The 26,659-nt window shown below is 40.7% G+C and overlaps 1 protein-coding gene across 1 annotated transcript in view; it reads left to right on the plus strand.

Moving 5' to 3' along the window:
• The first annotated feature begins 12,346 nt into the window (after nt 1–12,346).
• TMEM131 (transmembrane protein 131) overlaps nt 12,347–26,659 on the plus strand; it is a 91,442-nt gene continuing 77,129 nt past the window's right edge. Inside the window, exon 1 of the mRNA XM_030278007.4 lies at nt 12,347–12,647. Within this exon, the coding sequence (XP_030133867.4) occupies nt 12,482–12,647 (166 nt within the window). The 5' untranslated portion in view covers nt 12,347–12,481. The remainder of the gene's footprint in view (nt 12,648–26,659) is intronic.

The following is a 26,659-nucleotide window of genomic DNA, read 5'->3' on the forward strand; positions in this document are numbered from 1 at the left end:
CGAGGCAGAAATTTAGGGTGTTTTTTTAAAGGCATCAGCTGTGAATTCCCAGCCTCAGGGTGAGTCATTTAGACCAGATGCAGCATTTCAAGGAAACATTTCTAGTGACTTGACTAAAGAGTTGGAAGAGGCCCAACTGCAATGCATTCATATGCATCCCATGGGTCAGGTGTAAGAAGCTGTTTTAGGGGCCTCCTGGGCCAGACGGTATTTGTAGATGATGCAGAGACAAAAGCCAAAGGAGGTGGAGTTGCCCATATAGAGGGAAGCCTCATCCAGAAAAATAGAAGCTGCAGGGATGTCAGCACCCAACAACCAGAGCAGCATGTGTGAAGAGTTATCCAGGCACCTGCTGCTCTGAGCAGAAGTCAACAGCTGAAAAGAATTGAGATTTGGTGAAAATATGACCCATGAAAAATACTTATGAGTCGGTAGGGGAAGGAAATGTACTGCCTGAATAACACTGGGAGCTACAAATGACTGGCTGATGCAGATTTCAAAATAAATTAATCTCCCATCAACTTTGGGGGTGTGTAAACTCAGTGGATTACATTTTGTGATTCATATTTTTATTGCTCTTGTACTGAGATTTGCCTTTATCTTGGGACCCTGAAGGTGTTCAGGGCTACTGAAGCGAGTAAATGTGCTCTGGAGCAGAACTGAACCCCTCCACAGAAAGCTGGCAGGAAGGGATGTGGCTCCAGGGAGTTCTTTAGGCTTCAGGTGCTTCTAGAATGAGTATGGAGTGACAAAGATTAATTGCCACCCCATGACAGCTCAAAACTAGGTCATTGTGTAATAGTATGTCTAAATGAACCTGTTGGAGTATTTGAAACTACAGCTCTGCCATTAGGTTTTCTCCTTGTCAGGATGCTGCCTCATGTGGCATTAAAAATTGAGCTCTAGGTAAGAACAAAAATGTGATTGACATTACCAGATTCTAAGGACAACAGCCAAACATTTCACAGCACGGCATGGCAAAGAATTGTGAAACATCCTACTTTATCTAAGTATTAGGGAAATATTCACAGAGGACAAAGAATAGAAGACGTTGCTCTAATAAAACCCATTTATCTTAAATTTTTAAATCTGAGTATGCATTGGGGTGTAGTATTGAGTGATGTACCATAATTTGTCTTTTTTTTTTTTTTTTTCTTGCCATAGTGGTTATCTGTGAGGTATTGGGTGGCGGAAAATGGCCTGACCATATCCACATCATCTTGGACTTCCTATATTGGAACTATTTAAAAAAACCCTACTCAGCCACTTCACCAACAACTGAGTCAAAGCTTTGCAATTACTATAAGAAAGGTAATTCAAAATAGCAGCAAACTTTCCTGCAGTCAGGAGGTGAATGTGTTATTGTTTTTGACTGGGACTCTGCATCATCTAGTTACATTGACATTGACAAATTAAGACAGAGCACAAACTACCACAAGGTCTGCAGAGTACCTTTCATATTCATGCATATACCAGAGATATTTCAGAGGATGAGAAATTATTTAATATAAGAGATGAAAACTGAACACATTCAGGAAGACCCATAGGAGGAAGACCCAGACCAAGCCAAAAGGTCTCTGAAGATGTTTTAGAAGATTAGTTAAGACTTACCTCTCAGGGGATGCTACTGAATTCTGCACTGAAACCTTGAAAAGACAAATTGCATAGGATGGATGGGCCTGGCTGATAGAACAAAATTTTTGTCTCACTGATAATCCAGAATCAAGAATTCAGGCATTCTCACACCAGAGCCTGTGAGGACTGGTGAGCTTCCTTCAACCACAGAAATCACAACAATGATCAAACTGATAATGCTTTCAAATTCTTGCTGAACAAAATAGGGAAAAGTTGCAGAGAGCACCTGGCTGTGATGCTGTATGTTTGTCTCTGTGGGAAATTGCTGTGTTTATATTACATCACACTTTTTGAATTTGATGGGTAAGAAGAGAAAAATGGAAGTTGTGCCAGAGCTTTTACTCAGAGTGCTTCTCTAAGTCTTAAACTTCTATGTGTGAATGATAAAATACCTTGGAAGAAGAAAGCTTCACACAGATAAAACCATGCCTACAACAAGGTGTTCATCCTAAGGTATTTGCTTTATTTCACATCTGATCTCAGCTGAGTGAAAAGAATACCAACAGAAATTTCACAGTACCCCACCCAAACTTTCTTCAAGAAAATCAGTTCTGTAAACTACAGAATAATCCCTGTGTCCGCAGGGATTATACTTTTTGATCATATAACTGCACAGATTGAAAAGAAGAAAATAAGTTCAGACTAAAAATTGACACTGCTGCATAAATAAAAACAGACACAACTTGTTTAGTGGGAGTAAGCAGAACATCTGGCCTCCAGTCCTCTAGCTGCTTGGCTGAACATTTTGGGAGCACTAAGGAGCTACTACTGCCTAGGAGGAAGGGAGTGCCCAGCATTAGTCACCAGAAATCAGGTCTGAATCATCGCATGGAATCCTGATTCAGCAAGTTAAACATTGGTGTGAAACAGGAGATGGGTCCTCAGCATTCCTCCCTGAAGCAGACAACTGCTGGGAAAAGCAGGTGGACACCAGTGACATGACTGGAGATCCAGGAGGACCTGAGACTGAGACAGGCCACCTGGCTCTTAAAGGGCTTGGACCCAGGCATGAGATATTGGTGTGGTAGGGGGAGGATATCCTGTCTCTGGGGAGGTCAGTGACAACAAAAGGTGTATGGGGTGGTGCCGGGAGCCCACAGCCATGTTCAGAGTTTGCCTTCCACCACTTATTTTTGCTCCTCCTGAGCAGACGATATAAAAGCTCACACTTAGGCCTCCTGCACCCGAGAGCAACTGCCCACAATTACGCAAAGCAAATGTGTGTTTGGAGAATGCCACATCAGCAGTCCTCCTAGGGTGTGCAGAGGATTTGAGCCAGCTCTGTATGATGTTTACATAAGAGGATTTGATCTAGGCTTCCTAGTGTGATTCACAGGGCTCTGCCCTGCTGGAGTAGCTAAAAGTTAATTCCTCTTGCTTCTGTACTTGGCCCTGGTACTCTGCTTTTTATGGCAACTGCATCGGTAACAGCAATATTGCAGCAGTCATTGCAGTCCAATTTTAACACAGATATTTTTAATTGGCATTTTTTTTTCTTCACATATTTTCCCAACTGTGTCTTCTGTGCTTACAAATTTATACTTCGACTCCAAATCCTGCTTCCTTTATTTAGATGAAAACCAGAACACTAACATTTAGAAATACAAAGTTGCCAGCACTGTTTAAACATCCTTCTTTAAATATGTAGGTTTGCAAAAATGAAACTGGTGCCTCTGTATTTTGATGAGCTAAAAATGACACTGGTTTCAAAGATATGAAGCATGAAAAGAAATGAAAGGTTAAACTATAAATAACTTAATTTTCACTTGTCCTCCAGAAACGTACACAGCTTCCTATGCATGTTGCCACTAAGATACCAACTCATTTATCAATGCCCAGGTGTTTTCCTGTTTAAACAGAAGGCCAAGTAATTATTGACAGTTGTGTCTATAAAAGCGAATAGAACAGTACAGAGGTGCTTCTGACACTAATGGAACCAGCCTTAAACTGCTACATGCAGACACAGAGCTTTTTCATCTTGGAGCAGGGTACTGTGTCTTTATTATCTTTGAGCAAATTTTGACAGCCTGCTCAGTCATTAGATCAATATGCTAGTGAAATGTAGTAAAAGGTGTGGGAAACTCGAAGAACATCACTGTAGCACTAGATTTTGTTGGTTTTTTATTAGGGATAATAGTTTCAAAAATATGCTTCCTCATGTACCTTTTCTTATCAATTTGTATGTTTTCTATTCAAACCATTGGTGTTCTTTCTTCCTGCTTTTCGATCAGGGTAACCATTCTGTATCTCAGTTTTCTGGCTTTAAAAAGATCACAAGACTCACAAACCAGACAAGAATCTAACAAAGATTCACCTACAAAAATTCTTAAGTGTTTTGCTTTCCCCATACTTTAGGAGCAATGTGCAGGTAAACTAGAAGGCATTAGAAATAACCATGTTTTGAGCAGGATTGAGAGTTAAATACCTGGAAGTTCAGGATATGGCCAGCCCTTATTTGGCTCAGGCTTGATAATGATACTGAATGATCTTTGCTTTCTATGTGGCATGACTTCTGCTGTGCAATTTTTCATTCAGGGTTATGGTTAAAATAGAGGTTATTGCAGCTAATTTATCTTGGTTTGCTCTTCTTCTTCTTGCAGATTCATTTATTTCATTTTTAAGTGTCGTGTGGCTTTCTGGATACATCCAACACCAGCAGATGTTGCTTAGGCAAGAGGTTTTACTCTCCAGATCCATCTGTCAGGTTCCCTGGGGATGCTTCTCTTACTAGTATTTCCAGGAAAGCAGGCTAATGACTGGCTCCACAATCCCCAGCCAGGAAGTCCCTTGGCTGCTTTTCATCTAGCCCCTTTCTTCTGACACATCCAGTTTTGGTGGGCTATAAGGAGACAAGCCTCCTCTGGAAGATCTACTGAGTTTACTTGATACACTCATACAACCACACTGTGTCAAAGTACAATAAGAAGCAAAGGAATGTTGGCAAGAGAACATCATGTATAAGCTATGATTAAGACATTAACAGAACCATTATTTATTACTCAATTTTTTATCACAGCAACCAAGATCAAAGGTTTTGTCTTTTATTCCCCTAGGAAAACCTTATCTGGATCAAGTTGAGTCATACTATTCAGTTTTTTTTGCAGAACTCTCTCCTACACGGGCTTTTCATGAACTTGCAAATGTACTTTCTTCAGCTCAACCCCCTATGACCATCTCCTCTCCATTCGTCACCTAAATAATTTACGCACAAGTAAGTCTGGATTTTATTGCTTACTGTTTTACTTGGAGCCACGAGAAACCCATTTGTCTTTGAAAAGCTTAATTTCATTTCAAAGTAATTTTAAATATGTCAGTTTAGAGCTGCTCTGGTTTTAATTTTTTTTTCCCTTTGGTTTCAATATAATGCCATTTTTACATTTTACTTGAACAATCAAAAAGGATTATGTACTATGAAATTATATACTAAGAGTGTCGTTGTGACAGGAAGAGTTTGTTACCACTGCAGTGACTAGCAATTCACTCTGTGTCTGTGTCTAACTGCTGCAATAGCCATTGTGGGAACTGGCTACTGCAGCTAAGCAAAAGTGCCCATGCACGGTGTGCATGCAGTTTCTTATGGTCTGAGCCAGCTGGATGTTATCTAGACTGGTCTGGATATCAGGTAGCTGCACTAACCAAGAGCTCACAGCTGTGTTGATAAGTCCGGCAGAGAGAACAGTTATGGTAAATGCACACACAGTGTCACACTGTCACGGTTTCAGTTTTCATATCAGAGCTCGCGTGCACCCTGGTAGCTCAAAGTATATGAGCAGGCAAGCAGCTCTCACACCCATCCATACAGATATAATCCCTGAGGTATGCATGAGGTCTTTTAATATTCCAGAGAGAATGTCCATTCCAAAATGCTCTGTTTTCTCTGGGTTCTCAGTTCTCTCTGTTAGATGAAATTCCACCTCCACCCTGTTGAGTGCCCAGACGTCTATGCCTCAGTTTGGACAGGCAAGGCTGACAGCTCCTGTGTTGCTTAATGGGAAAGCAGCACCTGGAAGAAGAGCAGCAGGTTCTTATTAAAAATACATTTCTTTAAAAAAAATGAACTAGTTATGTGGGAGCCTCAACTTAAGCTTCCTTGGCACTCCAACCAACCACAGCTCCTCATTCAAGGCAGCACTGTCTTTTGAATCTTTTTGTACTCTGTTGTATAACAAAAGACTGGGGTGTCTCATAATTTCATCTTGTGCAGACTGGGATTTGATAGACACTATATAACATTTTGCAGGAGACTAAAACATGCTAGCCCTGTTAGGATGAGGTGGCGCTGGGAACTGCAGCAAATTCCTGGCTATATCCCATTTGCTCAGCCCCATGCTGTTACTCAAGTGTCATGCAGGGAGCTGTGTTGGTGTTGGTCCTGTCCTGCTGCTCAGGTGGTGCCACTTCTCTCTTTTTCTGCCCCCCCCCCCCTTTTTTTTTTTTTCTGGCCTGCCTGGTGTCTCCTCTGAAGGGTGAAAGGGAAGAGACAACACCCATGAGCTCTACATCTCATCTTCTCAGACCTCACTACTTCCCCTGGAGCCTTACAGCACAAAAAGGACTGCACAGCACACTTTAAAAGAAGGTGAAGAGATCACAAACATGGAAGCTGAGGGAACAGAGCCTTGAATGTTCATATTGGTACAGTTTGTATTGGGGCCAACCTTCCCCCATAAATATCTCTGTAGTGCTTCTTGGGAGGCTTTATTTGCCAGTGTGAGAGATGAGATAATAAGCACTTGGAGACACATTAAAGTGATGTTGATCAGTTGATATTAAGCAACAGAATACGAGGGACAATCTTTCCAAACATACAAGGCTGTACCATGAGAGTCTACCCCAGTGTTTGGTCTCATCTTTTTTGTTTTTTTTCTATTATAACATGCAGAAGTGAAAGAGATGCTTACCCACAGCAGCAGAGGGGAAGTTAGACAAGAATGAAGAGCCATCATTTATACAATCCAACCCAGAAACAGAAATGAGACAATAGCAGTGCAAAAGAGAAGTGCCTATCTGAGAGCCTGTACACAGAATGCCAGTACTAATGATAACATAGGCTACCCAAAAGGACAGGAAAGTCCAGACATCCCCTTACTTATCCTTCATATTATAGAGCATATGACTCAGGATGGAGAAAATATTCAGTGTTGTCTAGAGGGCAATGAGAATGAGGCAATTATCAAACTCCTCAAGCTCCTCCAGAAGTGAAACTTTAAAAACACAGAGCAGAAGACACAACACATGCACAGAAAGCAGTAAAAACCAGATTGAACCGTTTTCAATTTTTAAGGCATTTAATCAAATACTACCATTAAAATGTCATCCTACCTCATCCTGCAAGGTAATCTTCATGAACAGTTGTCTCTGACTTTGGTCTCCTTTGAGGATGGAGGGACCCAGGCACAACCAGAATCTGCAGTATTTGATGTGTGCCCTCTTTGCATGCTTCATCTATTGTTCTGTTCAGCTTGCAAATTGAAATCAAGAGTCCTCATAAAAAAAAAAATGCCCTCCTATGATGCAGGTTCCATGAGAATTGGCAGATAATCTGGGTCTGATAAACTCTGGCCATGAATTTCAGATGGAGGTGTCTGTGGCTGAGCTTCTGAATCTGCATGGAGACAACTGGATAAACGATCAAGTGCGTTGGTTGATTTTAAACCCTCCATGAAAATGTGTTGCACTTCAGTCTGAGTATGAACTAACATCTTTTCACCCAAGCACAGAAACCCTTCAGCACTGGCACATCACTGCAGTGCTGTTGGATGTGCTCATCAGAAAATATAGCACATAGTTGAGTGTATCACTAGTTTGGTAGAATCCAATTTTACTAAAAGAACAGGTTTCTGGTGACGTTTCAATACCCAGAAGATCTTTAGGAACTTAAGGATGCAGTTCTGTGTATCTTTGGGCTGAACAAGATATTTGGTTTATCAGCATTCTGTTCAGGCCCATTTATTTTCTTTTTCTTTCTCCTTTCTCTGTTTTTCTATTGCATCAGTGGATTACTTCTGCAGTCATGGATGTTTTAGCACAAGATGCCTGCTCTTATGGCAGAAAATTCAGTACACAGGATTTACCATACTGTTAGCATCTATCTAGCATGATTTTGTAGGTACCACACTATGGTACCATGTCAGCAATCAGATTTCTACTAGACTATGATAGAGAGGAGGACTGTGTTAGAAAGTTCCTTTGCTGAATCAGTGTGGAGTATGGGTGGAATAAATGTCACACACCTTGCCATCACACCAAAATATCTATCCACTACACCTGAAATTGTGCCAGGCTGCCAAACACTGGGAGAAGCAATAATACTGTGCTGACAGCAAATGGGGCTGTATTGCTGCACCCTTGAGGAATGAATCTGGAAAGTCTGGCTCATATTAACAAGGCATCTAACAAAAACACAGCCAGAGCAGTTCCCTTCACTGACAGTACTCGTATGCACAAAGATAACCTGGTACTGAAGTTTTCTGCTGTGTCAGGTTTTGAGGTGGGATAGAGTCCTTTGTGTTCTATCTCCCAAACTCACTACGACCCAGTGCACAGCACTGCATGGGATAGGCCATGTGGATGCTGCAAATGCATTAGGTCAAGTAACAGGTGCTGTACTAAAGCCACACAACATCAATTCCTAGACACCTCCTCCATGCCTTCACCTTTTTATATATTAAACCTACATGCCAGACACAACTACTTAGGTCATCCCAGATCAGCCCAGCCCACTCTGCCTGGTGCTAGGATCACTACAGGAGAGAGGGATAAGAACAGAGCATTTTAAAGACACTGATGTACCAGTAGGGAAACCGGAATTGATGGTCAAATAAATGAGGCAAATGCTTATATCATGCATCTTTCCAGGTGTGTATCCACAGCAACAGTTCACATCCCAGTTCACAACAGAGATACTACAGCTAGCACTATTGCCAGAAAAATACTGCATCTACAAATCCAATACTGGCAAGTAAAAGACACACCACAGATCCACTGGCTAGTAAACCCTGCTCTAGGGTACTCAAAAACATAGTCAAGTGATGGAGAGCCCTGAATTGATGCAAAGTCATTTTGGCAGTTCAAGCTCATTGAAACATTTCCAAAAGGACATCTTTTTCCTAGCACACTCATAGTGGTATGAGCATTGTTTCTCTGTCATCCATCATAACATGGAGGCGAATGAAGCAATTTGAAGAACAGCAACAAGCATTATGTGGAAGAGTGGTTTTGTAGAGAAAGGTTAAAAGAGTTTAATACATCGAGTTTTGTTAAAGCAGAGGTAGATGGAGACATGTCTCCAGCCAGCAAATGCTCAAGTAATGCAAACCTTAAAGATGGAAAAGGAATACTTGGGCTTATACATATAGGAACAAGTAGGAATAAATGAAAAGAGGTGGGTATAGCCTGGATATCAGAAAACCTTGGCAGTGAAGAGCAGAGCCTGTGCAAAATTTTCAGGCAAAATAAAATACTAATAAACAAGCTACTAGGAGTACAACTCTACTACCAGAAGAGTTGATTGGACAACACAACAGCCTCCTCTATCCCCATTTCTTCCTGTGCTTGGTTTATCTTCTACCAATTAACAATATACGACATTTGGTAAAAGCGAAAAAAAGAAACCTGCTGATTTAAGAGAGTTTATGTGCTCCTGGATCCTGAGAAATTGACCCCAGAAAAATTTCTCATTTATTTGAGTGCAACATCACTTGGATTTGATCCATGTTCCACAGAAGAGGTAATTCCCTGCAGGAGAGACAAGGTGGTTCAAGCAATGGATTATTGCTTTTGTAGTCTGTCAGGCAGATAATCTCTAATGAGTATCAGCAGTTGAAAAGGCTACAGCTTCTAACTAACCAGACTGACACTCTCCCAGAAATTTCTGCTTCCATATCAAGGTGACAGAAACCACACATTTTAGCATTTCTGGTTCCTTGCCCAGGAAGAAAAAAAAAAAAAACAACAAACCCAAACCAAAAAAACAAGACTATAAACTATTAAGAAAGGTCTCTTACATGATAATTGAATGCCAGCACTTTGGTGTGCTTAGGAGGAATACTTTAAACTACTACAGCTCTGTAAACATAGCAGTCTTTAGGTACACAACTTTTCACTGAGGGTGCAATAACCACCACACTCTTCTGGTGTTAACTTCACTCTGTTCTAGCAGTCGTGCTAGCAAAGCTGACAGTGGCTGCAGGAATCAGAGTACAGCTTGGTTTCAAAGTCTTTCTGATGTGTTCTCCTGTAGAGAACACATTCATCTGATGCATCAGCTGTTGAACTTCAATGCCTAAGTTTGTATGTCATTTCTGTTTATTAACACAAATACACTTCCATAATAACTATATTCTACGTCTTGTCATAGTGTATTATAAGAAACTTTTTCTAGTATAGAAATTGTTTTCTAAACTGTTCAACATGCTCAAGCAACACTGCAGTATCCAAATGTTGGTATTTACATGTACTGCATGTATAAATGAAGCAACTTGAAGAGCCTCAAATACACATGAAATAATATAACCCAAATTAAAGCAGAAATAAATTAATGGAATGCTTTTTTGCTTTATCATTTACAGACATTGGACCATATTGTATTGATTTTTCCTCCACAGAAAACAGTGGGAGTTCTGGACAAAGATGAAAGGGAGAATATGTACTGTGAGCTGTTTGTTTTCTACTCATAATATTTTTTCAAAAGACATTCTGTATTTAGAACAAATAAATACTGCCCATATTGTAATGCTGAAAGGTTGAAGATTCATAGATACCATAACAGTAGGACTCATCATTCTTTTCTCATTTATATCATGACAGATTTTGCCATGCTTACAGCTTAGTTTCATTAGAGCTCCCATTCATTTTAGTGGGTAGGACACTCTACAGCATGAATTACAAGAAAGTCTGTCTGCTTGGTTGTGCAATAGTGAATTAGAGAAATAGAAAAAAGCTGACTTTTTTTTCCCAGAAGAGTAATGCATGTACAGCAGAAGTCCACTTAAGAAGGTAAAATCAAAATCCTACAGTGTCCACTGTGATAAGAAAGCATCACTAACTGCTGTTTATCTGAGCTCTTAGGTTTGATTGTGCTCTTTGATGTACATACCTAACCCACACAGAAGTCAACATGTGGACTTTTGCTCACAGCAGTGATCAAGGTTTATATTTACTGTGGTTTGGGTGGTTCTGAGAAATACGAACAGAGACTCATGCTCATAAATCACTGATTTATATGAAGCCATTTTCAATGCACTAGTCAAAAGGCTATGCAACTTTGAAAGATTAGTAATTACACAGAAGCCTTTAGTCCCTCCTCACGTCTTCTGGAAACAATCACTGTTGCTGGAAAAGGTTTTGACCCAGTACTTCTAACGTTCCATTTCTCCCTTGAAAATAACTTAGTTGATGTCCTCGCTCAACAAAACAACCACTTCCAGACTTTCAAGGTGTCTTTAGGGAGTTTTAACAATAAAGAACAGTGTATGTTATGACTGTGTAAGAGCCATAACAAATGTTACTATATTTAGTTAGGCTGTTAGTCAGTCCCTTAGAGACTCTGGCTCTATTACACTACCAAGATCGGTTATACTGTTGTGACAGATAATGATGTGTTCAAACTACTTCAAACTCAGTGTGACGTGTTGATCAGGTGGTGAAATGAGCAGTCGAGAATAGCACCTGGGTGCATACAGGTTTTTATTCTAAAAAGCTAAGGCAGTTCTTCAGTGAACAGACTGTACTACAGACTTTTGTTTCCAACACTTTATCCAAGATGATTTTGAGACTACCATTTCTGGACAGATGATACCCACATCTGTTACTGGGAGCATCACCACACGGCACACCTGGTATCACAGCTTCTGTCAGCACTGGTTCCACGGACCCATTTCCCAGTGTAACCTCCACTGGACAGACACCAACCTCACATGTACAACAATGCACCTTCTCCCCCACTGCAAATTCATTCTGTGCGTTCCCAAAGGCCTTACTGCCACGCGTGTCATCCAGACAGACAGTGATAGGTACACGTCTTCCCTCAAGAGTGGCAGACGCGTGGTGTCATGCCTTAGCTCCAGGACAGGGTCTCACCGCGCCTCTGAGGCACGAAAACCTCCCGGTCCTCCGCTTCTGCTGCTGCCCAGGCTGCTGTGCCGACATCACCGGCCCGGCTCGGCCCAGCAGCTAGGTGGTGGGGGAGAATTCCCTCAGGGTGAAGCTGTCGACACCCCTGCTGCACAACGCTCTGGGCCTCCAGCTGGGAACATAAGACACGGGAAAAGGGCAGCAACAGCGGAGAGAAGCGCCCCCGTCTCCGCAGCGAGGCCGCTGGGCGCCGCGCACAGACGAAACCGCCCGCCGCCATCTTGGACGGGGCTGGGAGAAGCGGCGAGAGCCGCGGCAGGGAAACAACAGCGCCCCCGGCCCGCCCAGCGAGCGGGAGAAGAGAGCGCTAAAGAGGCGCAGTGACCCCACCGCCAATAGCCGGCGCTTACAGCAGATCTAACACTGCATTTGTAAAAGCTTAAAAAAAAAAAAAAAAAAAAAAAAAAAAAAAAGTAACCAACACGACCTAGACGACCTAGTCGGCACCCCTGTGGCCAGAGCAGGCGGGGCCAGCGGCGGGGCGCCCTGCCCGCACTTAAAATGGCTCCTGCTCTCCGCCCTCGCCCGCCAGGGGCGGGGCCTCGCCGGGGGGCGTGGCGGCCCGTGAGGCGCGCGTCAGGAGCCGCAGCGCGCGCTCGCGGGGGTGTGCGCCCCGCCCCTGCCCGAGCTTCTCCGCGCGCGCGCCGCGGCCCGGCCGGAGACAGACGCGGACACTCGGCGGACGCGCGGCGGCGGCGGCAGCAGCAGCGCGATGACGGCGGCGCCCGGCTGCCCCCGCTGCTCCCCCCGCTGCCCCCGCTGCTCCCCCGGCAGCTGCCCCTTCCCCCGCGCCGGTGGCTGGGCAGCCGCCTGGCGGGGCGCGGCGCTGCGCTTCGCGCTGGCGCTGCTCCTCCACACGGCCCGGGCCGAGAAGGAAGGTGAGACCCAGATTTCCCTTCCCTTTCTTGTCCTCCTTCCCCCCGCTCCCCCCCTTCTTCCTCCGGTGGCGGTGGGGCCGTTGGCGGCCGCGGCCCGCGCCCGCTCCCCGGCGGCGGGGTGGGGGGGCGGCTGGGGAGGCGCCCCGGGGTCGCCGTCCCTTGTCCCGCATCCCGCCGGCTCCGCATCCCGCCGCTCCCGCTGCCCTGGCTGTGCGGGCAGCCGCGGCGCTGCCTTCCCCGCCCCGCCACCGCGGCTGCCGGAGTGCGGGTGTGTGTCTGTGTCCGTGTGTGTCGCTGACGTTTCGCGGGGCTTTCTCCTCCCTGACAGCGGCGGGGACAGGGATGGAGCCGGAGCTGCCCTTTAAATAGGGGAAAGGAAAATAAATAAATAAAAAAAAAATAGGAGCCTTTCTCGCCTTGAGCTGGTTTCCCTGCGGCAGGCTTCCAGCAGGAGACGAAGCCAAGCCAAACAGACCGGCGAAGCTGCATGAGAAAGGACAGAAATGCATGCTTTTACATGGATTGGATTTTGATACCTCAGCAAGTGACAGTGGGACACCCCTTTTCCTCCCCAAACTTTTATCAGGCTTCTGGAGCCTTTGTGGAGTCAACGGCGTTTTCTCCAAAGTTTATAAAGTCTCTGGCGGACTTTCCCTAACTTGTAGTGTCTGTGATTTTGGCGTGAAGTCTTTTCATTGTGGTTTAGCAAGGAAGAAAAGCCCCAAGCGAAACACCTAAGCATAATCTGTAGCATTGCTGAGAACAGCTTTCAAGCATTTCCAAGGTGCAGACTCGTAGTCTGCTTGAAAGCATGGCTGTGTGGCAGCATGAAAAAGCAGCAGGTAAATATAATGTATTACTAAAGTAGGTGAAACAGATTTACTTTGGCTGGACAGGACAATTTGCTTTTCAGGCAAGTTGCTACACCAGAAGAGGGAGGAGATTGAGGTCTGACAGGAAGAAAGGGAGTAAGAATAAAAACCAATAAGAATAAAAAGGGTATGGAATAGGAGCTTAGCAAGGAGGGTCTAGTTGTATGTCTAGACCAGACTTGAGGGAAGAAATACATCCTAATAAGGCATGTATAAAAAAAAAGTAGCTATACCTTTCTAAAGAAGGGCTCAATTCCAGTAATTTCCTAGTAGATTCCTTTTACAAATATGAGGACGTTGATATTAAGGTGATTGAAATCCCAAATCAGTTGTTGCACAGCCACTCTTGATCATTTCACTTTGTCTGCAGAGAATGTAAACATTTAGAAAACAGTGTGAGTATGATCGCATATCCTTAGAGAGATTAGAATGTGTAAGTTTGTTAGTGTGGCCTGTAGTGTCTTGAGGTACTAAAAGAGTTCAAATGCTTGAGAAATTTCTATTTTTAACTCTTATTGTGATTGCATTCCTTCACAGTTAATAAGGTATATGTGTTTATAAGCTTTGTCAGTGATGTCATATACTGGTATGATGGAATTGATTCATACCCTTAAAGCTGTGACAGCTGAAGCCATGGTCTGGTTGGTTCATTTGTGAAGAAGATACTGGTTTTTTTTCCTCTATGGACTTTCTTGGCATTTCTGAATAAACAAGGGCAGTTTTAGATTCACAGAGTTTGAACAGATATGATTGAAGCCCCTCAAGAAGTGGAATAGTTTGTACTGATAACGTTTGTTTCTGTTTATACAGTCTATTACTTAAAACTTACACCAGCAACACATCTGTCATTTTCTAAAGGTGAATTTTTTTTCTCAAATAGTACATGGATTTCTTTTAGTCTTCACATTTTTGACATTTGATTTTCTTGCCAAGTATTCTGCTGCTTACGGTAGTCTATGAGTGGTACATCTAAGGTCACTAATAAATGTTTCTTTGGTGTTTGGTTTTTTCCTGTTAATCATCTTTTATGAACTCCTGAGCAGAATTCACTGGCAATATGCATTTGTGGATCACATGTTGGAAAGTGTTGTCTTGCTTCTGTTTGCTGAGTGCAATGACTGTTTAAACCCTGGATTAAAAAACAGCAAAACAAAACATAAACCAAACAATAGTTTTAAAGCAAGACAAAGATTAAAGGAACTTGTGAGATGTAGTCCCACTTATCTTAAGCTACAATAAAGCCAGTCTGCAAGAGGTAGTGACTGAACATAGGAGAGGAAGGACCACTTTGGACACTGGGCCTTTAGACCAAGGTGGGAGTTCAAAATGAAACAGTAGTTGAGAAGAAAGGAGGGGAGGGTGTTCAGGCTCTGTCCTTAAGTGCCTTAGCTTTTACCAGGTTGTGTCAAATTAAATGTAGTAAGACAGTTTAAAAATAATAGTCAGGAAGCAGAGAAGTAGCTCGGAATATCATTTCCATCTCCCAAATGTGGGCATACATTTTTCACTACAGCTGCAGGAAGGAAGCTGTGGAAGGGGATTTAGGGCTGAGGTTGTGCATTATTGTTCCTGTGCACTGCTGAGTTGAAGGTGGCTATAGTAAGGCATAGAAGTTCCTGAGAAGTTGCTGCAGAAAAAACTTGATAAAAGCAAGTGCCAGGTGAATAATGTGAGGAGAATAGATCAGAATATGACAAAAGAAAATGAAAAATGAATGTAGAGGACACTGTTCCTCTTACCTTGCATATGCCTGAGAAGAAACTAGGGGAATGATGGAGCTGATGGAGAGAAGTTTATGCTGGCTTCATGTGGAGAAGAACCAGCAAGCAGTTCTTTATGGATGGAACTGTCACAAGTAGAAAGAAGATTGATGCTGGAGTATTCTGGATAGACATGACTGTTTCTAGTACCCAGTCTGAGCTAAGGAGTTTGAGGGGGGAAAATGTAACATAAAATCTTTGCCTAAAAGCAAGAAGCAAAACTGAAATTGTTTGTGTGTTCTAGCTGTAAATCAAAGTCTTGATAAACTGTGATATTGCTGTACACTCTCTCCATGCTAGACAAATATAACTTCTGGAAATTATCTGGTATCCGAAGAGATACCAGAGTAAACTATGATTGAACCAGCCAGAGAACCTTAAACATCAATTTCAGACTAAACACTGATATGTGGTGCTTTTTTTGTGCCTAGCTGGGTCCTCATGGGTGCCCATGTGTTGCTGAGGAATAAGTAAGACTGAGAAGGTTGTAAAATTTTATGGGATTTTGTTGGGTTTTGTTTTTGGTTTTTATTTTTTTTCAGTTAGGAAATCTGTGAACCATTGCAAAAGAATGACATGGCAGGAAAAAATTTCAGTCTCAAAGAGCCACTTGCTATTTAGGAGGGGCAAAAAATAACTTTGGAGTTTCTTTGGCAAATATGTATGATTTTCAGGATTATCCTTTCCTAGTGTAACTATGACATTCTGTATTGCCACATAGATTGGGGACAAGTGTCAGTTTATATTGGTGAGCTTTTTGTTTTGTTTGTTTGGTATTTTGTTTGTTTAGTTTTGGGGGTTTTTTTGTTTGTTTGGTTTTTTTTTTTTTTTTTTTTTTTTTTTTTTTTTTTTTTGGTGGGGAGGCCACACAACAAACACAGAATAGCCTTCTGGGTTTTAGGTTGCTGGAAGCCATAGTAATTCCATAACCCCATGGTAAGTTAAGTGTTCTGAAGATAAGTGTCTGACATGAGAATGCTTTTTTACCTGAACTGTTTTGTGTCGGTTCCCTTATTTAAATACATTTATATATTTTTAGAAAATCTTCATTTTATGCAGCTCATTTTTTTTAAAAATCCCCTTTTATTTGGCCAGCTGACTAAAAGCCTGTTGAGACTACTTTGATAGTTCTCTTACCTACCCATCTGCTCACAGCATAGGTGCAGATAGAGCAAGGTTGATATTTAGGCTATGTTCAAAAACTGACTGTAATTTTTGAAGTTACATTTTAGTGCTGGATCTGGGAAAAAAAGTTCTACTTAAACATCTACATTATGAAACCGGATAGACCAGTGGAAATAGCTTTTTTTTCTTAATGCTTGATGTATTCTCTGCTAGCTTCCTAGAAATCAAGTAAGTTACTGAGTGTAAGTGGGATATTGTCATCAGAGGAGTGCACTGATATGTTGGAATTCCAGTTCAATTTTTGTCATTCTTTATCATCTCAAATAACTTTTGCATTTTGTTTTTTACTGATATCTAAAATAGCAAACCAGGATACTCCACAGGAGTATCAAAACTAGATTAATATTGGAAGATGATTGAAAGAAAGCTTATATGTTTAATATTATAAAAAGTCTCTTCACATATACTGCCTGTTTGTCATATCCTGCTATCAGAACTAATCTACAGCATGCCAGCTTTTACTTTTATGCTGGTGTTTTGACCCTGGCTTAAATCAAAATTTGATTCAGAAAGACTGACCTCAATCAAACTGGAAGCACTCCAGCAGCTGAAGTAGCACATCAGAATCATGAAGAGTGTGAGGAAAACAAAGTGGATAAAAATTGACCATGCTATCTCACTGTGGTTTTGAAACTTAAGTGTGGGACAGCTGATTAGGTCTGTACTGTGTCTGTGCACTTGTGAATGAAAAATATTGACCACGTGCTTGAATTGAATAGTCTCTTACTTGCTTGTGAAATCTTTGGACTAAAATAAAGGAAAAATTTTACTGCAGTGGACAGGAAGTTGAGACCCCATATTCTCTGTGACCTTCAATGTAATCTCAAAGTGGGTGCTTTTCTCTCCCTGCACCTCCTGCTCCCTCCCTGATGTTTAGTTATATTGTATGTGTGAAGCAGACTGGGGTCCCCTTGCCTGTAGAGGTCCATTGAAGGATGGTGTGCTCAGTTCTGGGCGTTGGATTGTCATCTCTTGAAGGAACTTGCTATGGATTTGTGTAGTGCTTAATATGAAATTCCACCAGAGTGTGCGGAAGTCAATAGGTTTTTGCATTATTTAAAGCTTTCAGTTGTGACTTTTTTATGAATGATTGCAATATGGATTACTCTGAGTCATTTGGATGTATCTGTGCATTTTAAAATTTTCAGCTGTTTGCTTGGACATTTGCTGTGAGTCACTTTATTTCAAAGCCTACCCAGTTTTACGCTGCTTAAAGTGGTATGTGTTATGGTTTCACAGTGTGATTTACTGAGTCTGCAAGTTCAAGTAATCTTTTCAAACAGTAAACTTGCTAAATGACCTGGGAGTCTGACAGTGAATGGTGGATGCTATGGTTCATGCATAATGAGCAGTAAAAGTTATGTGACTGAAGCACAGGGTAGAACCAGTTTGGTTTGTTCCTGTGTTTGTGGATTTGGTGAGAATAATGTAATGATCTCTCTTATTTCTCTTGCTCATACCTTCTGTCCAGTGTAGCACCACTGACTGTCAGTCTGCAGCATGACCTTACCAGGGTATAACAGGTACTCAAGAAAGTGTTTTTTTTTTTTTGTTTTTTTACCTTCTTTAAAAGTCAACAGTTGAATAAATTTCTACTCTTCATAGTAATAAGTGGGGGTACGTGGAACTGGGCTGAGTAATACGTTGAGCAGCCTCCTCTAACTAGATATTCTCTGATCAGGTGATGGGGTCAGAGCCTCTGGGGTCATGTCCAGCCTGCATTATCCTGTATTTCCAAAAGTTGAGCACAATTGGTCCTTACAATGGAAGCAACTGAATTGATCCATTCACACTGCAGGAGTTAGCAAACTTGAGTTTGAACTAAAGTTATTTTAAACATAATTCTTTAAACATAATTATTTCTACCAAGACAGAGGATGCAGAATTTCTTCTTGATTAGGGAGAAACCAAAGGAATCAGTGACCATCAGAGCTAAATACTTCCAGTTTATCTTTCTAGTCATAAATACAAGCAAAGAATAAACTTGTGTCTGATGCAGATTTGTTAGAGGCAGCTGTTAAAATTTTAATGGGATGCAGGATTGCTGTGTATTTCTGTTTTTTCAACTATCCTTATGGAATAATTAGGCTTTACTGACTGCAGCAAAGATGTGATGCAGCATTTGCATTTAATATTTTTGAAAATATGGTTTTAACATTTTCTCATAAGGAGCCTTGGATAACTTTTGCTTTGGAATATTAAGGGGACTAAACCAGGATCATGTCTGTCTCTCTCTCTTTAAAAACCTTGGATGTAATGGGGAAATAGCAAAGAGCTGAAGAATTGCCATGTAATTCCAATCCCTGAAAATGAGGAAGAAATTGAGGTGTTTCACTAGTTTGAGATTTTCCTGCAATTTCCTGCAATTACCAGATTAATCTTCTCACTATCATAGATGCATTTTTAATACTACTCCTCCTACTGCCTGGCATAGCTTGCAGCAGAGAACCATCTGAGAACAGGAATTTTGCCGTCCTTATCAAACTGGTTTTAGTGATACGTGAGTGAAATTTAGTGGAAGAAACTGTACAGGAAATGAAACTACACTACCGCTCCTTCTGTCTGTGTACTCTATGAAGCTACAAAATGTTATGTAGTAGAACTGTTGGGCTGACTCTAATGCAACATTCTTAGTTTGTTTAAGTCATCTTATAAATGGATCCATTACCTGTTCTTCATGAAAGAGTTTGTCTTTGCAATATCTTAAGTGTTATCTGAGGGTTTTTTTCAGTCGAACACCTGGATCTATGTTGGACTGTATGGATTCGGTGTAACAGGATGTACATGGACTTTCTAAAGTTACTTAAACTAGAAAAATTCCAGACAACCCTTGGTTATAGGGCTAGGTTTTTTTAAAGTATGATGTTAACGAGATTAAATCACCATTAGAATGATAGGTGACAAACTTGTAAACAAGCATGGTACCAATTTAAGTAGTTTGCAACATTTCCTAATAAGTGTCATAATATGTTAAATGAATTTAAAGAGTGCTTATCTGAAGTTTGCAAATAAATAGGAAATAATCTAGAAACACAGAATAAGTATAAGTGAATTAGTGATTTGCACCAAAATACTGTACAAATATTTACAGGTGGATTTTGTAGATAATGATAAAAGTGTCCAAACAACTAGATAAACTACAAGGTATATGGTTTTGGTTTGTTTCCTGCAGTGGTTCATGCTCTACCTCAGAGGCTGGCTACAATGAGCTCTTCCTGGCTCTGTTCTGGGACCTGGCCTGCTTTAGATCTTTGTCACTGATCTGGAGTTGGAATGTACCAATACTCAAGAGCAAGTCTGCATTTTGGAGAGACCTAAGCAGGACAGAACAATGAGCTGACAGGACCTTCATGAAATCCAAAAAGGACAAATGGAAAGCCCTTTATATGGGACAGAATAACCACCTGCAGGGAATACAACCTGGAAATGCTATTCATGAGTCAGCAATGTACCCTGGCAACATACAGCAGTCTAGCCACTGGGCTGAACAACATGATTATTCTTGTGTAGTCAGCACTTAATAGACCACACCTAAACCACTGCATCCAGTTTTGTTCTCTGCCATCCCGCTGCAAGTCTGCAAGGATGGTCAATATGTGCATGACCTATGAATGGAGGCTGAGGGATCTTGTGGCAGTGTGCCAGTATCAAAGTAATTTATGGAGCAAAATGGAGCCCGACTCCTTACAGAGATGCATGGCTGGAACCTGAGGCAGGGGCCATAAAGTTAAACAGGAAAGATTGTTTTTTGCTGGGAGATGCTGCTCTGTGATTATCTGAGTAAGAGAGGCACTTGGACACTATAAAATAGCATTGAAAATTCTGTTTTCATATAAAGAGAGAATAGCATAGATAATCTGGGATCTCTTTTGATGCTGAGAACCCTGAATTGTATGGCACCAGACAGACCTTTGAAGAGTCCATGTGCAACACACTGTGCAGACCCCATCCATAGAAAGGTTGTTCTGTTGCTGGATTTCCTTGCAAGAAGACAACTGTATTCATAATTTTTCTGTCAAGTAGAAAGGATGCTCACATGGGAACTTCCATCTGCACTTTCAGATAAAGCAAGGCCACCCAGGTGGCATAATTGCTGGTGGTGTTGATTGCAGCTTCTCTGTTTCAGAGGGCTGTCTGGGCTCCCCCTGCAGCCACAGAGTACGTGCAGCACGGGCCTGACGGCCAGCCCAGACATGCAGCCCAGCACAGGCGTGGGGCTGCTCAGCTGGGCTTCTGCATGGATCACTGACTCCCCCATCTGTCACGGCTTCTGGTCGGGATGGCTATGATCTTCTGCCTTGACATAGTGAGTCTGTATTTCACTGTGAGGCTGGTCAGGCATTGAAATAGAATCTCTGACTTTGGAGGTTTTCAAGGCCCAGCTGAATGACAGCCTAAAGCGACATTATCCAAAGTCAGCGTTCACTGTACTTCTGCAGAAGGTTGGGCTGGATGACAGTCTTGACGTCTGCTCCACCCTCAGTTTCCCTATCTCAATATTTTGTGTCTCCCCTGTGATCTTGAAACTTAGTTGGGGCTTGCAGTAGTTTTGTTGCAGCTGATGGGAGTATCTGTAAGACAGAAGTCTGACTTTTCGTGTAACTCTGTGGTGAAGTCAGTGCTATGGTAATAGTAATGCAGGTATAATTTGGTAGAAGCAGAGTTGTAATTGTACCAGGAAGCTTAATGGGTTGCTGCATCACTTAAAAAGGTGATCATAGATAAAAACAAGACTTTGTCAACTGTTCTTTATTTCTGTAATTGTGGATCACATATACTTTATTTGTCCCCATGTTTTTGTTTTTTCTCTTGAAAATTTGTTTCAAAAGGAGTATTTGTGTCCCATCTTTCATGTGAAGCATAATACAGCTATTAGTTTTTGTCATTGCCAGCTGCTGGCAGTATAAGGATACATTCAGTTGTGGTTTACATGTTAATATACAGGATGTATTAAAGTTATACTTAACAATCTGTGCAGCTAATATGTTTGAGGAAATACTGAGAGATTTGGATAGTTAATGTTGTGAAATTTTTGACTGTTCCTTTCTTGCAGTAGAGGACATGGAGTACTTGGTCCTTACTAGAAACTATTTCCTTCTTGTCTGTTTGCTTTGGTATTCTGAACCTGTGTGTAACTTCAATCTGTGGAGCCAGCAACAGGCAGTTTAGAGGTACCAGAAATTACCATTATTTAGTGTATACTAGGAAGCACTGTGGCTACTCTTGCCCTCTGAGTTGTTTCTCCTAAGTATAAGAAGATAAGGAAGGGGTGTGTGTATAACTTTTATATTATGATACAGCTACTTTTATATTATCATATACCTTGTCAGTTGCCTTTTGTGGTGCTTAACTCGGTCAGGATGTGCCTATATACCTTTGGCTGACCTGTATCATCCAAAAAATATTCAAAAGATTAATAAATTCCTTGTTTTGGGGGAAATGTCCCAAACATTTGATGTTGAAGAAGAGATAGTTGTCATTGACAGTCTGAATCTTCACAGGTGAGTCACTCTGCCAATCAGTACTACTGAATGTCATTATCTGCTGGAGAAAAGACTGAAATGAACTTATAGTTCATCAGGGAAAATTTGATCAGAGTTTTAGTACTTGATGAGTGCTGTGCATTCTTCCTTTGATTAAAATAAATTTCTCTAGGGAAAAAGACTAGACTAAGGATCTCAGAAATTGGATAAAACATTTATTTATTTAGTGTTATTTAATTAATTGTCCTTTAAAAATATCTGCTTTGTGAAAAAACCCCTCTAATGTTGAATTTAGCAAAGGGGTGCCTATTTAGGTTGAGACTGAGTACTAGGCATATCAAAGTAGAAATGAGAACTATTTTTGAGTGAAGCCTTGTCTTAGGGGGCAGCTTAGTGGTGATTGAACTAGATGTCTCTCCATAACGTATTCTGTCACTAAGCCTAAGGGTTTGGAATTATTGGGTAAAATCATGATCTGGGTTGCAGCAGGTGTCAACTTAGATCATCACAGCTGTTTGTAAAAGAGTCTGACCAAAAGAGATTATTTATTTACTTCTGAGGATAACGGCTTCCAAGGTGTTGTAGGTAGCTAAATTGCATTTCTTCAAGCATTTAATTTCCCTATGCCTACCTGCACCTTTAATTTCTTATTAATGTTTTTGGAGTGTTCCCCTGAAATTGAAATTTACCTGTTTTGTTTAATTGTTTTTGCTCTGTGTTTTATCTTTTTTCAAAACTTTCAGTTATTCTTCTCCACCCTTTTCTTCTCTGGTTTTATCAGACCTTGCAGCCAGCTTTTTTTCTGATGGTGGTCTGTGCTCCCTCATAGCAAGTCAATGGCCTGCTGTGCTCAGCAATCAATAAAGTAGTGTTACTGCCATGTCATTAACACTATGGCTTTAACGTCAGGCCTTTTCTACCTTTTTCTGGCGTTCAATTGTTGTATTTATAAACTTTATATGGTAGCTGGGCAAGCGTTATCTTGCCACTCCTTTTCACTTGTAGTCAGGCTTAATAGCTGTTTCCAGTGGACACTGAGTGTTGCCAGGGGAGCATAGGAGGGGCGGGGATACTGTGCTGCTCCCTCTCAATGATACTTTGTCCGGTAACTTGGTATTAACCAAGTCGCAACTGTTACACAACAAAATCTAAACAATTGTGTTGTTCGTGCACCCTTTTTCTAAAAATTCATGCAGTTCCACCTTGGTAACTGACCAAGAAAAAAAAGGAGTGAGGCAAAATCAGTGCAGGGAGGAGAGCAGTAGTCAGTAGACACTGTTTCTGTGCCATAAGATGAATGCTAGAAAGCATTCTCTGTAGTAGCTACCAAGACAGGAGTAAGGATGGAAAACTGAGTAGTGTCCACAGAGCATAAGCTGTAGCTCTTACCTGATTGCATTCACCTTGCCAGCAAGACATTTTGATGTCAGGAGGTATCTGCCTGGCTCCTGTTCTGAAACCTTCCTGTTCTGTGGAGGGTTTTTTGGAAACTCTAAAAGTTGCATCTTCCTTCCTTTTTTCTATGGTGTGGAGAGCAGTGCTTGATCTCTGTCGGTGTTTGTTAAGGTCATTAATCATCCTGGATGTACTTTTTAGGCGGGTCTTTCCATTGTATTGATACAACCTTTTTTTTTTTTTTTTTTGAGTAAGTGGGGGTCTGTTCAGTGGATCATTTAATGAGAGTATGAGTTTGGAAGACTGATGTTAATGGTAATAGCTGAAATTATTGTCATTTAATGCATTGTTCTCCTGAGGCTGCAGAAGCCATGAACTGACTGCTGTTTCTGGCAAGCTACATATTGAATGTTGCTATATGCTATAATTGTTTCTATATGCTAAAAATACCAGAATTTCATTAAGTGCATGTTATGTTTTTGCACATCAGTTTTCAGTGCTACATGAGCAGTAAAACTGCCACAATGAAAAGTTTCTGATCTAAAACTTGAGAAATTGAGATAAATCCTTAAGAGTAGTTTGGAGGGACTATTGTTTTCCCCCCGCCATTGAAGGACAGCATACCTTGTTTTTGAGGTTAGTTACACATAATTTTGTATCTTCTGTGCCATTCCATAACAATACATGTATAGGAGTATAACTTAATTTAACATATTGAAATTTTTAAATTGCCATCATTAGAAGGAATAGAAAGCCACATTTGTTATGTCTCAAAGCAAAAAAAAAAAAAAAAAAAAAAAAAAGGATTCTATTGGCAGATGTTTGTTTTCTCTTTAGCTCCCTTTTAATTTTTAAAATCTCTTTAAATTATTTTTGAGAAGTTTCCATGAGTGTCACAAGTATTGTTCTCTTTGGTTTAAAAAATAGCATGCATGAAAATTCTTCTCCTGCTAAAAGAATTATTTCTTCTTTTTATTTAATTAAAAAAAAATTAAAATAAGCTTTCTCACTCATACCCCCTATGAATGGAATTGAGTATTATTTCTTGAGAAGCATTTTGGAGCCAGGAAATAAATATCTTTGGAGAAGCTAATGAAAATTTTGAAAAGTTTTAAAGTAAAGTGCCAACTTAAAGCATCTGGCAGCTTTCAAAGTAGTATTTTGTTGGTTTTTTTTCAAGTGGAGTTTTATGACCTTTATTGCTACCACCTGAAATCCACCATTTTGGCCAATAGCAGATAGTTTTTTACACTCATTACAAAAAAAAAAAAAAAAAAAAAAAAAAAAACAACAACAACAAACTAGATAAAAATAACAATTGCTTTAGTCCAAGTGGATGGAAATGGACATTTCTGTAAGGCAGAAATACAGGCTGAATACAGAATCAGCATCTGAGAATAGAAGTGTATGAATAAAATGTAATCTTTTTGTGTGTCAATCTGAAATCATCAAATGTAATTTTTGTTAGGAATATAAATGAAAGCAGATTGTTAGGTGGCATACATGTTACTTTCAGTGAGCTTATCTATTTCTATATATGTTTGTATCATTTTTGCAAGGATATATCTTTTCACAGAACACATCTAATCAGTGTTAACTGTAAAAGAAACCTTGATGCAGTTGCACTGTCTTCTGAAGCGTGAAACACATGTTGTGAGCCAGATGTGTGAGCAGTGGCTTCAGGGTGGAGACTCATTTTCGTCCTTTCTCAGTCTAAGCAGTAGCTTCATTGTCTGTCTGGAGCCTGTGTTCTGAATCAGAATCATACTGTCACTTTCTTTTTCGTGGCTAGCTTTAAAAACTGAATTGGTGACTGAATTCCTAAAAATCTGCATCAGTCTTAACTAAGGGGAAAACAGATGAGTGAATGAGCACAATGTGATAGCTCTTTGTACTAGGGAAAGGCCTTGTTGGGCAAAGAAGCTTGTCTTTTCTCTGAAGGCAGAAATGACATAAAAGTAAGTTAGTGAAAAATTACATGCAGACTTAGTTGGGTGTTAGTGATATTCTCAGTTTGTGCTGTTGTGTGCAGTAAACTAGAAATCATTTTACTTTTCACCCTGCACTGTGAAATAGTGGGTAGTGTGCTCAGGTATTGCAAGTGATCTACTGTCTCTGTTTAGCTTGTATTAACTTGGGCACAGGTTGCATTCAAGTGCATATGAACTTATTTGAGTATGCATTGTGTAAAGTCAGACATTTTTTTTAATGAGTAGTACGAAATGAGGATTTTGATGAAGATTTTGTCTTTTTGTTATTTGGCTTAATGTATTGCTTTCTCATTTCACATGATGATTAAAGTGCATTATCTAGGGATGGTTATATTTCAAATCTAATATATATATAAACAGAAAATACAAATTTGGCCAGTTGGCTTTTTGAGGGATGGTCATTAGAAATTTTAATAATGAAGAAAGTGTAAGTATGTTTCTGTGTAAAAGTACTTCAAAGTGTGACATTTGTACACGTGATCTTTACTGCATTGTGTGTATTTTCTTTGTTATGATGGCTCTTCCTGAGGTCTGCTGGAAAAATTATTAATTTCCTCTTGTTATGGAGTACTGGTAAATAAGCAAGCAAATTGCCTAGGTAGGTGCAGGAGGATTTAGCTGGAAAGCAAGGCTGCTGGCTGGTGATTCTCACTTGCCTGACATTCACTGTCTCATAAGAGAATGACCTTTTACATTTCCAGTGAACAGTCACCTGTTGGGACATAGGCAAAAATCCAGGCTGACAGCTACACTGACTCGTCCGTCTTGGAGAACAGGCCTTTTTAAAACAGATTTGTTGTGTTGGACACTGAACTGGGACATATTTCTTAAGGCTCACCAGACTTCTGTAGTCCTGAAGCTGATTAAAGTGGTCACTTGCATTAATTACACTTGCATTCAACAGTGTAATACTGTTTCCCCTTATCTGTATGGTATCTTATTTTTTACAATGTAATTTTCCATCCATAATAATTTTATTTTTTTTCATTCTGTATCCACCTACCTGTATTCCCCATGCTGCTCAATTTTTCACTGTTTAGAATGACTGAAATTGTGTGACTGTGCATAAGCAGTTAATTCATAGTCAGAGCTTTAAAAATAACTTGTCCAGGTTTAGTTCTTCACTTTAACCAATAGTGATACAAATGTAACAATTACATAGACAGAAGTGAATGGTATTTGGCACATTGTAGTTGGCTCGTGCAGTTATAGGTACCTTGAAGTGAGCTTAGTCATTAAGACAAAGAGCTAGGAACTGGACTTAAAAAAAAACAACTTAATGTAAATTAGGAATTATTTAAGTAATTGACCTTTCCCCATTTTGGT

Source organism: Taeniopygia guttata, chromosome 1 (genome assembly GCF_048771995.1).
Source record: "Taeniopygia guttata chromosome 1, bTaeGut7.mat, whole genome shotgun sequence".
Taxonomy (NCBI): domain Eukaryota; kingdom Metazoa; phylum Chordata; class Aves; order Passeriformes; family Estrildidae; genus Taeniopygia; species Taeniopygia guttata.